This window comes from Alosa alosa, chromosome 6 (genome assembly GCF_017589495.1).
Source record: "Alosa alosa isolate M-15738 ecotype Scorff River chromosome 6, AALO_Geno_1.1, whole genome shotgun sequence".
In the NCBI taxonomy this organism is placed as follows: Eukaryota; Metazoa; Chordata; class Actinopteri; order Clupeiformes; family Clupeidae; genus Alosa; species Alosa alosa.
Genome location: NC_063194.1, coordinates 4,972,126 through 4,987,567, shown reverse-complemented (window position 1 = coordinate 4,987,567; position 15,442 = coordinate 4,972,126). Strand labels below are relative to the sequence as shown.

The window sequence follows — 15,442 nt, the reverse complement described above, 5'->3', positions numbered from 1 at the left end:
TGACAACTTTATGCCCTCTAAAATAAATGACGCCGGATAATTAGATGGTGGTCAAAACCTCATGTCTGTCATAATAGAAAGGCTTGTTCTGCTATGCGAGAAACATTTTTGAGGGAAGTGATATAGTTGTCTTCAGACCTGTTTCACAATAACTGCAAAGGAAATTGTGCCTTGAGCCTTCTCTGCCTTTTAGGTGAATGCTATTTTATTACAAAAAAGTATTGAAACACAATAGGTGTGTTTACGTCTGAAATACGTTTGTACACAAGCTGGCTGTAGGAAATATGTCATAACATTGGTATAACTTGTATAATAATAAAATACAGTGTATTCCATTTAATACAATATGAGGTAATGGCTGCAATGCAACCTACTCTCCTTGATGAATCACAGGCTAAAATGGACAAGGGTTTGGGTTTTTCTGTTTGCTTGAGATTATGGGTACATTTCAGAAACAGTACACTCGTTATACAGAAGTCAATGCAACATGTGAAAAAGTCCATAGGCTACCTGCCTCATGGAATTGTTTACCTGTGCACATGTTCATGTTTATATCTGGTATGGTTACTGACCTAAATGTCTGTCAAAATATCAGAGTTGACTAGAGAAATTATGAAATGCTGCTAATTTGTTTGTGTGTGTAAATCAATGTCCTGAAACGACTCATGCTCTGTCCTGTCTGTCCTGTCTATGTTGTCTGTTTCCTCCACACTGCTGTTGCTCAGACGGAGAAGCAAGGGGGGGCTATGACGTTTCAGCTCAGCCACAGCAACGCGTGATCAACCATGATGAAGACAGAACCCCCCTCTGCGGCTAGTGCCACCGCCCCCACCTCTCTCCGGAGCGCCTCCCCGCATAGGAACGCCTACGAGGCGGGCATGCAAGCACTCAAGCAGGCCACGGACACCCTCAACAGTGCGGCCAATGGTGAGGACGCCAAGGATGGCAAGGCGCGGCCCATGGGTCGAGGCCGCCGCTATGGCGCCAACGTGCATCGCATCAAGAACATGTTCATGCAGATGAACTCCCCGGGCGATGAGGAGGACCCGTCCAAAGTCAGCGACCAGGTGCGCTTGTCCATCCCGCGAGCCAGCAGCCTGACTGACAACTTGGACCAGGGCGCCCTGGGGCCAATCAAGGCGGCCACCAATATCTCAGAGCGGGCTAGCCGCTTTGACGGTAAGGTGGACGGGGGCATCCCCCGAGGAGCACCTGCTGGTTACTCCAAGCTGCAGGAGATGAAGAAGATCTTCGAGCAGCGCCAGTTGCAGGAGAAGCAGGTGGCCACCAACAGGATCCTGTTGAAAAAAGAGCGTGCCTCTGGCTTTCAGGACGGGCGCCTGGACGTTGTGGTCCGCTTCAATGGCAGCACCGAATCCCTGGACAGCCTGGAGCCGCCGCCGCCACCAGCCGGCGGAGGTCCGACTGAGGCCGTCTCGCCGACGGTCAGCCAGCTGAGCGCCGTGTTCGAGAAAGCTGAGCTCCGCAACAACGTCCACCGGTCCTCCTCTTCCTCCGTCTCCCCGCTATCCTCGCGAGGGGTCAGCCCCATCCCAGGCAAGCCAGCGCCCCCTCCGCCTCCCAGCTCCAAAATCGCAGCCAAGAAGGTGCGGATATTGCCCCCGCTGGATGGGCAGCAGCAGGAGGAGGGGGGAGCTCCAGCGGAGGAGCACGAAGCTGCATCAGGGAGCCCCAGAAACAAATCCCGAGTCCCGGCAGAGAGGGCCGGCTCGCAGGGTCCCCTGCTAGGAGACAAGGCTCAGGCAGCCCACAGCTTTGCCACAACAGAGCCGCACAAAGATGGCCAGGACCGACCTGGGCAGGAGGCGGGTGCTCGAGGAGCGGAGCAGCTTGAAAGGCTGGCCAAATCCGGGGAGCAGGGAGATGCTGGCACCCCAGAGGCGGCGAGCAGACTGGTCCAGGCTGAGGTGCACGCCTCCTTAGAGAACGGCGAGGCTCCTGGGGGCCCACAGGTGAGGGTCATGGAGGACGGCGTGGAGAGGCTGGCTACGGGACTCGTGGGCGAGGAGGACGAGATCGAGGAGGAGTCCCGGAAGGAGGATTACTCCGAGGGCGACCTGGTGGACATCAGTGCCTACAGTGGCGTCGGTGACGATTCGGGAGGCAGCCAGCTGGACGAGGATGAGGAGGTGGACGACGACGAGCCCTACGAGCCTGAGTCCAGCTGTTCTGAGATGGCTGGCCTCCCTGCTGAGGAGGAACCGCCGTCTAACCGCAAGATACGCTTCAGCGTCGATCCAATCAAGGTGAGTTAACACACCAAGCTGTGTTCGCTGTACTATAGCCATGTAAACTATGCGTTAAATATTCAAACAGTCACAAAATGACTCAAACTCCTTGCTGGCTAAAGCTGTTTCATTTTTATATGTTGCTGGTCTTACTGGCGAGGTGGTTACTGTAGTCTCAGAAGCCTACTGCTCATCTGACAGGCATCTGACAGTTGTGATTGTGCACTGCATAGCCGTCCTGCTTGCATCAAATGGAGGTCAGGGAAGGGTCAGATGAGACCAATGTGAAGCCAAAACAGGTGGACATGCCTGTGCATGTGAAACATTTACAACTCAAAACAAGAAGGGTCTAAGACAGGTGCTGACTCTGGGCTGGACTTGGGCCAGATCTGGCCCTGGTTTGGAATGATCCAGCTTTGGTTGCTATCTCAGATGGGACCTTGACATTATCTACATAGAAAAGTGGTTGCCAGTTTGTACTGAATAGTTCCGAGTAGCTAGGTTTCAGTTAGTCTATGGATAATAACATGCAAGTTTTGAGGATGGGGCTAATGCAACTCTCATCAGGATTTTCTGATTTAAATGTTGGGGTAAAAGTTCACATACTGAAACTTTTCTCCAAATGCCTCTGAAACTCACAGTCACTCACAATGTCTCACATGACATCAGGACATTCATTTAAGGTTTCACAAATAAGACGGTGCTATTTCATCGCTATGGTTACTCGGTCCCCTATCTGGGTGATAAACATGTGATGGTTACATCACAAGTGGCTCTGAAAAGTGTCAATTCAGTGCATGAATAATTATTTTTAGTATTACTGCTTAAACATTTATACTAAGATGTTTATCTGTTGAAGTAGTTTAAATAAACAAAAGGCAACTAAAAATCCCATGTTATGATATCTGTGATACGTAGCCCTTATAAGCTTACAGGTCGTCAGCTATTTGACCTCTTCTGTGAGTCACTGTGCAGTGGAACATTGTCTGACAACGAATGCATCTGGTCTATTTTAAAAAGGCAATGGCGTCGATAACAAGGACATATGGGCCTTCTCATGTGTCCGTCAAGTCGCTGTGATCTGTCCGACCTAAACGGTCCCTGTAGTTTATGGCTCTGGCCGTGCTGTCTGATGTCCTTCTCTCTGGAGACCGCTGGCTGCCTGGCCGAGCGCTTTGCAGCAGCAGTGGCATCAGGGACGCACTCGCTTGTGAAACTTGCCGTGACACGTCATGATTTCGCTGTCACTGAGAAGCAGTTCCCTTCAGTGCCCCTGCCTTGGCAGCAGTTTGGTGACTGCAAAAGCTGTTGAGTAAGACATCTGAAAAATAGCCCTTTGGTTTTTTAACTACCCACTGTAAATTCCAGCTACTTATATAATCGTACAGTAGCTGCTCCACCTGTGAGTAACTCGCTTCAGCAGATTCAGGCTGAGATTAAAATAGTTGTAGGCGATGAGAGTTTGCAGAGCAGAGGTTTTTCAACAACTTGCAGAGTGATGGTGTCAGTGGGTTTCGGTGTCTCATTTAAAATGACCCCCAGTGTTATTTTCACTCCTCTGTCGTAGTGCATTTGGTTCTGCTAATAGAACAATGTGCTGTATTTTGCACATTTTGCATACTCTTGAACTGGGGATAGGTGTTTCCCACTCAGCTGTCATTTCATGAATTTTGCTACATCTGAAGTTTTTTGACTTTATTATGACAGGACAGTAAAGAGGCAGACAGGAAGGGAGTGGGAGAGAGAGATGGGGTGGGATTGGGACATGACTGCTGGTCAGATTTGAACCTGGGTCCCCGTGGGCACTCGGACCCGTATATATTTCATACCAACGATATAGCGCGATGATATTGTTAAAATAAATGGTGAGTTAATTTTTCGCGTGTACAGAGGTGACCAAGAAGCTAGCAATTCTTTCCAAGAATTGCCAATTCTTTACAATTCCAAAAAATATTACTACACCACAATACTTAATATTTTGTCCAACAGTCAATATGTTGTCCAACCCATTGCACCGACACTGGATTTTAGGGTTCCCCCACCTGCCAAATCCCACTTTAACCACTGACTACATCACATTGTATTATCCATCACCTAGCAACCCTAATACAATATTACTGTCCTACCTCACCCCCTTGGGACTGAGTGATGATGGTTGCTCATATGCACCCCTCCATACCACCTAACAGGATAAACAATAGAGACTGTGCCTACAGATCACTTGTTCCTCTTCAAAAAAGAAAGGGAGAGAGAGAGATGAAGGAAGGGGCAGGAGAGAGACAAGTGCTGGCATTGTATCTCAGTCACTGGGGTGTCTCCTCTACGGCCCTCTGGACTCTCGGAGGCATTTAAGCGGCGCTGCCACCGCCGCTAGTTTGGTTGTTCCTCTGCCCTTTCAGGTCTATGAATGGCGGCTGTGTTTAGTTGGTAGGAATCAGGGAAAATAATGTGCATGAATTTAAATGAATTTTGATGGTGAAAAGAAGGGGGAAAATACATTTCAGTGAGAAGCTGCATTGTGTGAGAAGGGGTGACAGGCGTCCAGTCAGTATTATGGATGGATGTGATCAGGTGGAGCATAGAAAGATAGAGATTTGAATTTCATTTAACAGAAGTTTATAACCAAAGCGACTTCCATTACATTACAAATATAACTTTTTTTATAAAGTAGGGGCATATTGAACCCATCTTAGTGGTAGTTGTAGTGGTGTGACAGGCAGCACCTTGCTCTTCCATTTGAGGCAGAGGAACAGTACAAGATGAGAGCAGATCATGTATTGCAAACCAGCAGCTGACTCTGGAAACCAGATCCACGCCAGACCTGAGCTGGATGTCATGCAGTGGAACTTGATCGTGGAAAGAGGACAGAGCCAGATGGGGGGCACAGGGTGGCACAGACCTCCCCCAGAATCCAGTCGGCCACCCCAAGTGCCACCCCACCACGTGCCACCCCACCAGAGATGGGATATTTGGGCTTGTCAGCATGAAACGTCTCCAAGTATATTGTTTTCTTAGCCAAAACAAGTGTTTCTCATTGATTTGATGCTGGTCAAATCAATGAGGCTGTATTGGGTACATTGTGATGCTACAGTATGCAAGTCCTGTGTCATTGGACTCAAGAACCAATTTCTACCAATGTAATGAATGTTCTCCATGCTCATTTAGATTATATATGGTGGAAAAAATCTAGTTTCTAGTTTGCTACTGCTTCACTTGAAAATACTCTTTCTTGTTGAACTGCATCTACGAAGTTATGTGCCTCAGATGTTTTAGGAAAACTTAAGTTATTTGTTACTTCATATGTCAAGTTGTATATTTTCAATTATTCTTGACATAAAACAGTTTGCTTAATGCATAATTTGATATTGAATGTAAGGTTATATGTATTTTACTTGTCACATGTTATGTTTATGTGCTACCCCTCTCTGAGTCTATGCCCCAGCCCGGCCACCCCATCAACATTTTTGTAGAATCGCCACTGGCTGGGTGGGTGATAACTTACCTTCACCTTGTGATGTCTTTGTAGCTTCTGTGCTCTCAGCAGTGCATCATGAAATATGGGTTGCCCACTTTATCTATTGTCACAGACCACATGGAAATAAGCAGTTCGAACAGCCATGTGCCAACCAGGATGTTATTTTCTCCTTGTGCTTTTGACACAAACACAGTTCACTAAGCATAGACAAAACGTTCTTACCGTTTAACCAAAACATATTCAGAGGAAGCCTTTTTCTCCCTATTCTATATGTGCCTGAGTTATACTCAAAGCTGAGAAGGATCACACCTTTGGGTACATTTCCAAACATGTTGTTCGTTAAATGATAAAAAGGCTACTTTTGAACACTTGTGGTTGCCCAACGATGCATATGAGAAAAGCAGTCAAGAACAAGACCTAGAAACCAATGGAAAACAAGGTCTCTCTGTGCCCTTTCCTCACACACCAGTTGTGTCCTGTGACTCACCAGTCAGTGCTGTGTGTGTGTGTGTGTGTGTGTGTGTGTGTGTGTGTGTGCACGCGCGTGTGTGTGAGTTTGTGACATTAAAATAGGTATGTCAGCATTCGTGGGCAGCATTCCCTCATCTGGTCTGACTGGTTCCGAACCCTCATAGTGCTCTGTTTGGAGAGTCTCTTTCACGAGACAGACGTCTGGCCTCGCCGTCACTTGTTTCAACAGAACCTCTGTGGCGCTCCAGCTTCTGAGGTTACGTATGTCTGGATAGACCAGAGACTCGTGATGTTAGTGCAGGAATCACTTACACAAAATGCACACAAAAATTGTAAAATGTACACATTTAGATGATTTTGTTCTCTAAATGATGTTAATGTATTTCATGTATAGACTGCAAGACACAAGAAGGTGTAAGTGCTCATTTGCTTTGGATGAAAGATGAACTATGTGTTGCGCAGTAGTGACAGACAATGGAGATTGGGCTGCTAGACTGGGAGGAGAAAGTAGGTTGTTTGAACTTTGCATATTTGCTCAAATCGATAGTGGCTACACAAGTGAAATTGAAGATTCCTCCATCACAGTTTCTTCAGCAAGACATCTAGGATGTGTACATGTTTGCTGTAGTCACAGTGCCTAGGCTAGTAAACTAGCATAATATAATTGAAGTTGCTCATGCTCCATCTATCATGCGGCAATTTTAAATGTTGATTCTATTTGCAATGATGAGTCAGTCTTTTCTGGTACACATTATATTCAAACTGTGTTATAATCCAGTCTGACTTCCTTGGCTGACTAACTCACACTCTCAGACCTCAGCTCTTAGCATTTGAATGCCGATACTCTTGATTATAGCTGAGTTTAGGTCTCGACTTGGCTCCATTTAGACACTAGACTGTGTCGCATACTGTGAGGCCAGGTTGAGGGTGGTGGCTGGCTCAGACTGTTGGCATGGTGACGTAGCCCAGGGTGACGCACTGTGTTTAAGCTTTATGACATCATAGTGGGTTTGAGCCGGGTGGAGAGTGTCACAGAGAGCAGTAATGATGAGGGGGCAGCTCACTCAACCCTTACTCTCAGTGGCCAGAGTAGCTGCCCTCCACACTCATTATCAGGAAGCCCTAGCCTACTGTCTCCTCTCCAGTCCCCTACTTTTGCATCTGCTTTCTAATCTGCTTCTCTCTCTCTCTCTCTCTCCCTCACTGTTCTTGCTCTCTCCTTCTTTCTCTTTTTTCTCCCTCACTTTCTCTCTTTCTCCCCACCCCCCTCCCTCTCTCTACCCCTTCTCATTCCTCTTATCTACCCCCCTCCTCCTTCAGTTGGTCCCAGATTCCTGCACCCTGCTTGTCTGTCTGATCTGGTCAGATTTATGTGTGATCTGTAAACAGTCAGGGGATTACAGTGTCTTCCCAAGATAAAACCTGCCTCTGTCCACTGAGAGAACTACTGCACTCAACTGTACATGCTCAAGGGTCTATAGTATATGTGTGTATGTGGATGTGTGTGCATGCCTATGACAGCGTTGCCTGCAAACTAACCTCTGTGTATTCTAACGAGAATGACGGTGTTTTTTGACCTTACTGTATGTACTTGTGTAATTTGAATGGATGTCCCTGTGTATGTATGTATGTGTGTGTGTGTGTGTGTGTGTGTGTGTGTGTGTGTATGACCCTGTTATTAAGTGCTTCCTGGTCCCAGACAGACTTGGGCGGTCCCTCTTATCCCCTCTAAAGGAAGGAAGTTCTCCAACAGTGGCATGCGTGGGGGTGTTGGGTGTTGCCATGGTTTGTGGTTTAGTCTGGAAAATCTGGAGAGGAACTAGAAGTGAAAACCGGAGAATGGAAACCCACAAAATATTTTGGTTCAAAAGTATTAAATAGAGAGTTATGAGGACAATGAATGAAGCCCACTACCTTATATGATGTCCTTTTAATGTCTTCACTCCTGAATACTATAAACAGAAATCGATTGAATTATGGTTTATGGCCTTTATAGTTAGCAGGACAACAATTAGCACGGAAATAGTAGTTTGGAAACATTCTAAACAAATCTGGACTATCCATGTCGTAAGAGCAAGGATTAGGTAATCTCCGTCAGACGGGAATAGAGGCAGAGACAGAGGGACAGAGAGGCGGAGGAACAGGGGGAGAGATGGGGACAGCTTGTGCTAACATGTGGCATGGGCAATATCAAGACATCTGGTCCACCACAGGGTGCTGTAAGACGTCTGTGTGATTGGTTCAGGACTTTTTGGAGGAGAGACTCAGTGTGACCCTCCTGGAGGGCTACGCTAAGGACCAGAGGAAGAGCTGTCATGGTTACCATCAGCTAGGAAACACAAAATCCCTCAGATTCGTTAAAATGTACTTATACTTATACACTTATCTTCACTGACCCTACAAATTCCTTTAGTGTTTACTAAGGGTTAATTTATTCACATTGTCACGTTGATATCTGGTGGAACACAGCATTCAAAGAGTAGCAAAAACAGCCTTAATCTGTGCATAGATCAATTCACTATTCCCTTTCTAAAATCCCTTAAAAGGGCGTCAGTGGCATTGTGAGCCAGTCATGCTTTATAGGCCTACTGCAGAGGATATGGCGGCCATAAGGGGTTGTTGTTTATTGGAGGATTGCCTGCTTCAGTCACCTCAGATGCTGAATAAAGAATGATCCTTTGTTGCCTTAGTTGTCACCTTAATGTTTGTTTTCTCCTTTTTCATGTTTGTTTGTTAGCTATTTGCTAGCACACAAATCAGGAGGGCCTTTCTGAAATGTTCAGAGTATGGTTTTCGGTTCCAAATTAGTAGGTATGGCAGAAGTGTAGGATATTTACTGGAAATCTCCCACAGCATTTCGTCTGAACGTAAACAACAACAAAACAATAAAACACATATTCTGACCAGAATATGACCGGCAAACTGAGGCAGCAGATGTCTTCATGCTAAAATCGTAAACACTCTCTTCCTGCAGGAGACAGAGAGGGAGGGAGGGAGAAAGAGAGGGAGGGAGAGAGATAGAGAGAGAGGGAGAGAGGGAGCACGTGGCGAGATCTGCTCCATTTGGGCAGCTATTTGTGTGACTCAGGCATCTTGAGCGGTCACTGGCCAGCGGGCGGCCTAAAACACTGCCTCCTTTGAGTCGGCCCCTGCGCACTGGCTTGCCAGCTCTCTCCCCGCTTATGATTTAACTGTTGTGGCATGAGCCGTAACTGAGGTCAGTAACTGCCGCTATTTCAGAGATATCGCACAGGGTCCCCCTTTCATTAAAGTTGTCAGCAAGAACAAAAAAGCTCATAACTACCAAGATACTGTAATTGAGCAGCATTCAGTGCCCCACATTTTAGAGGAGACACAAAGATATGATTTATAGTCAGGGTCATGACTCTAGCAGTCTGCAAATGTCTCTGAATTGCATGGTAATGATGTTGCTTGATTGAGTCAGAAAACCAAGTGTAGTGTCGGCTGTGTGTTGCTACCGCATTTGGTTTAGCAGCTGTTTTCCTTTGTGGTCTCAGTTGACCAGATTACCTTTGTACCTGCGCTTAAAAATAGAATGGCGGCGCTTTTCACTTTCCCAGGATGCTTTACTCCATGCTTAGCCTGTGTTTGTCCTGTAGTGCCAGGTCCTGGTCTGCTTCACAGCAGGGGGAATGACAATCTCTCACTCCTAGAGGACACATAAGTGTGCATGTGTACATGTGTGTATGCATATGGGTGTCGATTTATGTATGTACTGTATGTATGTCTGTGTGTGTGTGTGTGTTTTGTGTGTGTGTGTGTGTGTGTGTGTGTGTGTGTGTGTGTGTGTGTGTGTGAATTCTATATTTCTGGGTGAAGAGGGTACTTATCTTAGCCATGGCTTCTTTCTGCAGTTCACTGTTGCTTTAGATCAGCTGCATATCCTTCCATTCACCTCAAAAGGTTTTAAAGGGACAGTAGCCTCTTTTAAGGCTCCTTATACCCTTGAGCAGACTAGAGCTGTAAGTCTTGGTAATAGTGTATGTTTCCTGGCTCTAGTAAGTAGAGCATAAATCTGGAGCATTGAGCCTCTGTGACCCTAAACTAAGGAGGGGAAGTGTGCAGATCTTAAAAAGAAAATGGAGATTATCTTCTTTATGTAAAAGATACTGTACAAATGTCAGCAGGAGACTAAAGGAGAAAAAAATGACATTTAGAACGTACCCTGAAGGAAGGTGCTCTGTTTACCAATATTTGCATAGATTTTGATCCTACTGGCCTAAAATATGCTCGCTTTTCAGAACGTCACAGAGCTTGTGGCAATATAGCACCTGGAGTTATGACCATCTCAAGAAAAGTGGGGGACTGTAACTTCACACAGACGTTTAGTTTTTTCTTACTATGGAGAAGAATCATTATGCATGCTGTGCACAGGTTGTCACTTCATTTTTGAACTGTGCCACGCCATGCATCAGAATTAACTGAAGGCATCGCCTGTATCATTAACCATGGACACAATTAACTTAATTAATAGTGAACTGTCTTACGGTATTAAGGTTTAAGTATACAGGCTCTTCTCATGCTAGCAGTCAAAAGAATTGGAAGCAATGAGAGTAGATTCTGCTTTTGTATCACATGCAGTGGGGGCACCATATATGTTTCATTATGGTTCGACTATATTTGGCAATTCTCACTGTTCGGTCTGAAAAAACCCTAAAGATAAAGATTGCACCTCAGTCAGCTAATCAGTGACACCTGCTGACAGATTCCCTCTCAAAGATTCCCTTCTGAATTCATTGCAGCTAAGCTCAACTTCTTGCCAAAGAATGATTATAATTTTAACATCAATGTTATAAACTGGAGGGGTCATATATTGTAATGTGTGCTCTATATTGTATATGTATATGTTTAGAGTATCTCAACTTCCTCCCCATGCACTACAAGTTCATATAATGATGTATTGAAATGCAGCAAGTTAGATTAAACCTTTGTCTTTATGGTGGTACTTATTGCACCATATCTGGCAAGCCACACTTCTTCTCTTGGAGGGATTTAATGGGAGAGACCACTGAGTGTGCTTTACCTCACACCATCCAGTCTTTTTAAAGATCAACCCACAGAGGGAGGAAGTGGAGGTTTTTTCAGGGGAATTGATGTAAGTCAGATGCTTCAAACACTTTCCTAGATAGCACATTCTCCACCCACATTCTGGTGCCATGAGGGAAAGAGGGTGCTCAGAATGTCGGCTAGCTATCTCCGGTTTTTTCGGTCCATGGAATGACATAATTCAGCATACAGTATATTCAGCTATTTTACTGTCACCAAGAAGTATTCTAATTAGAGGGTTGGACAAATGATTGCACAAGGCATGTTTGCCACTATATATTTTGAGGTGTAAATCAGCCATTAGGGGGCCAGTCTTTAAGGGTTAGCATAGGCTATACTGGTGCCAACAACTTTGTTTCTCATTGACTGGTTCCAAACATGCAGGAGTGTGACCAATCTGTGGGGTTCTGGTTTCTGTGGTCATCAGTCATATAGCGGCTGGTTCTCCATATTTTGGTGCCAGAAATGAGCACTATAAAAGATATCGGTGGTCATTTTCGTAGCTAGCGCAGGATTGGCCAATTTAATAAATGTCGGTGGTTATCTGTCACTCTCTTTAGATGTAGGAAATGCTCAGCACAGGGAAAGGAAAACTCAAGGACATGTTTTGTGTTTTGCAGAGTCCCAGATGTAGACTTGATCAATCCATGAGAGCAATCCTATGCGTCCCCCCCTAATCCTTTGCCAACCTGATCCTTTAAACACAGACAATAATCAACTCAATAATACCCATGCCATACACAACACAACATAACACAGCACGACACGACACAGCACAGCACAGCAGCACAACGCAGCACAACACCACACAACACCTGTATATTGTGACTTTCAGACCAGTGGCCTAGAATGTACCCATTGGCTCATAACATGAGTTTCACGATGGAAAATGCTGGAGAGATGGTCTGCTGGCGTAATAATCCAAGCCCTGGTTATGAAAGCGGAGAAACCCTGCTCAGGGTTTGCCAGTGGAACAAATGAGAGGGACTGGATGACTTCAGTGATTGTGCAAGAGCAGTCGCCTCTCTCTCTTTCTCTCTCTCTCCCTCTCTTTCTCTCTCTCCCTCTCTCCCTCTCTCTCCTTTTATTTCTGCTCAGTTATCCTCTTTCACAACCCACATCTGTGCTGCCACCATTCTGATAGAAGTCTAGGGAAGGCCATTGCCCTACAGGCAAAGAAGCCTTCCATGCTGCAAAAACAGCACATTCGAAGTGATCTCCATTAATACAAAGTGTATCACTGGAGATTTTCCAAACCCCTTTTTGCTCTTGCTGGATATGTAAGATAAATCAATTCCACCATCATGATAGGATTCAGGCTACTTTCAGGTGTGTTCTATGTGTAGTACAGTTCCAGTCCTCATTTTAATTATCTGTGTTTACTACCAGCGGGATTAAAATAACATTTTCATTTTTAAAAGTAGTTCCCCTTGTTTGGGTGTGTGTGTCTTATCTCACTATTTTGTGTTGTCTCAGGGCTATATCTGGGCTGCTCTTCTCTGAGAGATTATGGTTATTCCTGGCTTACCCAGGGCAACATGACAGTGATAGATGACAAGATCCACATCACACTGCATAGAGGGAGAAGCCATGAGAGAAGCTGTGTGTCGTTATGTGTGATAGTGTGAGAGATAGTGTGTGTGTGTTAGATTGAGGGATAGTGTGTATTTGTGTGTGTGTGTGTGTTTGTGTGTGTGTTAGATTGAGGGATAGTGTGTATTTGCATTTGTGTGTGTGTGTTCGTGTGTTAGAGACTTTGAGGTCAGCTAATGATAAGCTGCAGTATGGGGAAAGACCTTCACATTCTGCAGGGCCTCAAGGTGTAATGTGTCCTACTGATTGATGAACCTTCCCTGAAAATGAACGTAGACCTCTCTCTCTCACACACACACACACACACACACACACACACACACACACACACACACACACACACACACACACATACTATATCTGTGAAAGAGAACTCCAACAGACATTATGAGCCCTAATTTGAGTGATGGGCCAAGTGTAAACTCTTAAGTCTAACTTTGGCTAATTTAATATCTTGGTTAAATCAATTTGCTAATTTAACTCCATGGGCAAGACCTCAAGTGCAAACAATAATGAGTGAGCTAAATGCTCCTATGCACCACACGCTGAAAGTTATGTACGAGAATGTTGCTTGTTGACAGATTTTGCACTTGCTTCACCTCAAGCTAGTGTGTGGTGAGTGTTCTGGCACATAATGGCCGCCATGCATCACCCAGGTGGGTGCTACACATTGGTGGTGGTTAGTGAGCTTCCCCCTTCAATGTGAAGCGCTTTGAGTGTCGTGAAAAGTGCTATATAAATGTAATGTGGTGTTGTTGTTGGGGGCTACAGTATATCTTGACACCATTTTTTTCCAAGACTGGTACAAATCCGTTATGTATGCATGCAGGCATGATATTAGCATTGCACAGTCATGGCATGGGCACCTCTTGGTGTTTGGATGTCAGCTAAACTTATTTAGCACTTAACTGCCGAGGGTTCCTCATCGATTTGTATTCACTACATACACCTTGACATTTCGGTAATTACACAGTGAATTGATTCAGTTAGGATGTCAGAAAGCAAACATAGAGGTTGTGACTCACCATAAGTAGTTATGCCCTTAATCCAACTGGGAGACCTGAAGCATATGTGCTCTCATGTTGACATGCTTTTCTGATATATACTGTATGATGTGTTTGTCATTTGAGCAGAAACTGGAATGGTTATTTTCCCGGTCACTGTTGATGAGAGGATTTAGTTATGATGTGTGGTTAATGTTACAGAGATGGATAAAGGAGAAGAGCGTTTGTGCCAGGGAGTGGGCAGGCAGGCTCTCTGAGGGCCTGAAAGGACAGCTACCTACAAGTCTCCAAATGTCACAGATATAAGCACCATATCATTAGGCTTGAATGCTATATTAGTTCAAGTCCAAATCCTCTAAAAAATAATATGATGTACTTAAGTTATTATCCATAATTACATGTCACCAGTCACTACACTAAATCACTAATATTAAGCACAGCCCCAAACTCCATGTCACATCATGTATCAGCAGTGCATTATACTTATCCATTAATTAAAGGCACATTGTGCTGGGCTTTCAGTTTTTTAAATTCATTTTGATGTGATATGATCATGTAAAGGAGGGAAAAACACACCTGTAATTGCCACCCCCTACCTAGACCGCTCACTACATAGCTGTTATGACCTGCTCCCCTTTGTCACAGCATGTAGCCATAACTGACTGTGCAGCCATGTGACCTGGCCAACCAAGCCCTGTCTGGCCCAACCTGCCCCCCTCCCTGCCCCTCTGCCCCCTTTCCTGGTCCAGATCAGGGCCATGTCCCTCCAGCGGCCCCGCCGTGGGGGTCTTCCCACTTTCGCTTGATGAGCCTGTTAAAGGCTTGGCGGGTTCCAGCCGAGCTGTGGGCGTGGACGAGGCCGGCAGCCCTCACAGAGCCATCACGGAGCACCCGTGCTAATTGGATTAGCACAAGAGCCTTATCCAATCAGGGCAACTGTCAAATCTGTGTTTGTGAGAGGCCATGTTGACTTCAATTGTGAAGCCTAAACAATGCCTTCTCGAATACCCCCCTACCCACCTCATCCCCCGCACACTGATTGTAGTGCCATCTCGGAGCTCTTTGGAGGGGGGAATTTGTTTAAAGTGGTTTGGTTATCAGGGGGAAGGAGGTTAGTTTATGAATGGAAATTTGGTTAAGACTCTCAGACGAGTAAAATCGTGCTTCGAGTCAGAGCAGTAGCGTTTAATCTTCTTTTGGGTCTGGACTAAATGTCTATTTGGACGCTGTTTGTGTTTGTTTTTATTAAGGCTCAGTCAACTGGAAAGTAATAGCAGGATATTTTTCCCGAAGCGTTTTCATGCGTGCTGTTTGCGATGCTGCATTCCTTATGTGGGTAATATCTGTCACGGGTACCTTAAGTGAAAGACCAGGGAACGCACAGCTGTTAGGATGGGTGCCAGATCAAGTCCAAATTAATCACACACGGTCTGTGCCATATCGGCACAAGATTCCTCACCAGCTAAATGTGCCATAGCAGAGCCAGATTCGTCTGTACGTTCATCTGGGACGGGAGACTCGGGAGTTACGTTGAGCAAAGCCCAAGAGTGTGCGGCTGCGCCTCTAAGCCTTGCTCTGAATAA

General features: G+C 45.5%; 1 protein-coding gene across 3 annotated transcripts in view; it reads left to right on the top strand.

Annotated features, from left to right (window-relative positions):
• The window catches only part of ppp1r9ba (protein phosphatase 1, regulatory subunit 9Ba), a 56,782-nt gene that overhangs the window by 700 nt on the left and 40,640 nt on the right, over window positions 1–15,442 (top strand). For all 3 annotated transcript variants that reach the window (XM_048245726.1, XM_048245724.1, XM_048245725.1), the window contains exon 2: window positions 726–2,267. In XM_048245726.1, the coding sequence (XP_048101683.1) occupies window positions 786–2,267 (1,482 nt within the window). In that variant the 5' untranslated portion in view covers window positions 726–785. The remainder of the gene's footprint in view (window positions 1–725; window positions 2,268–15,442) is intronic.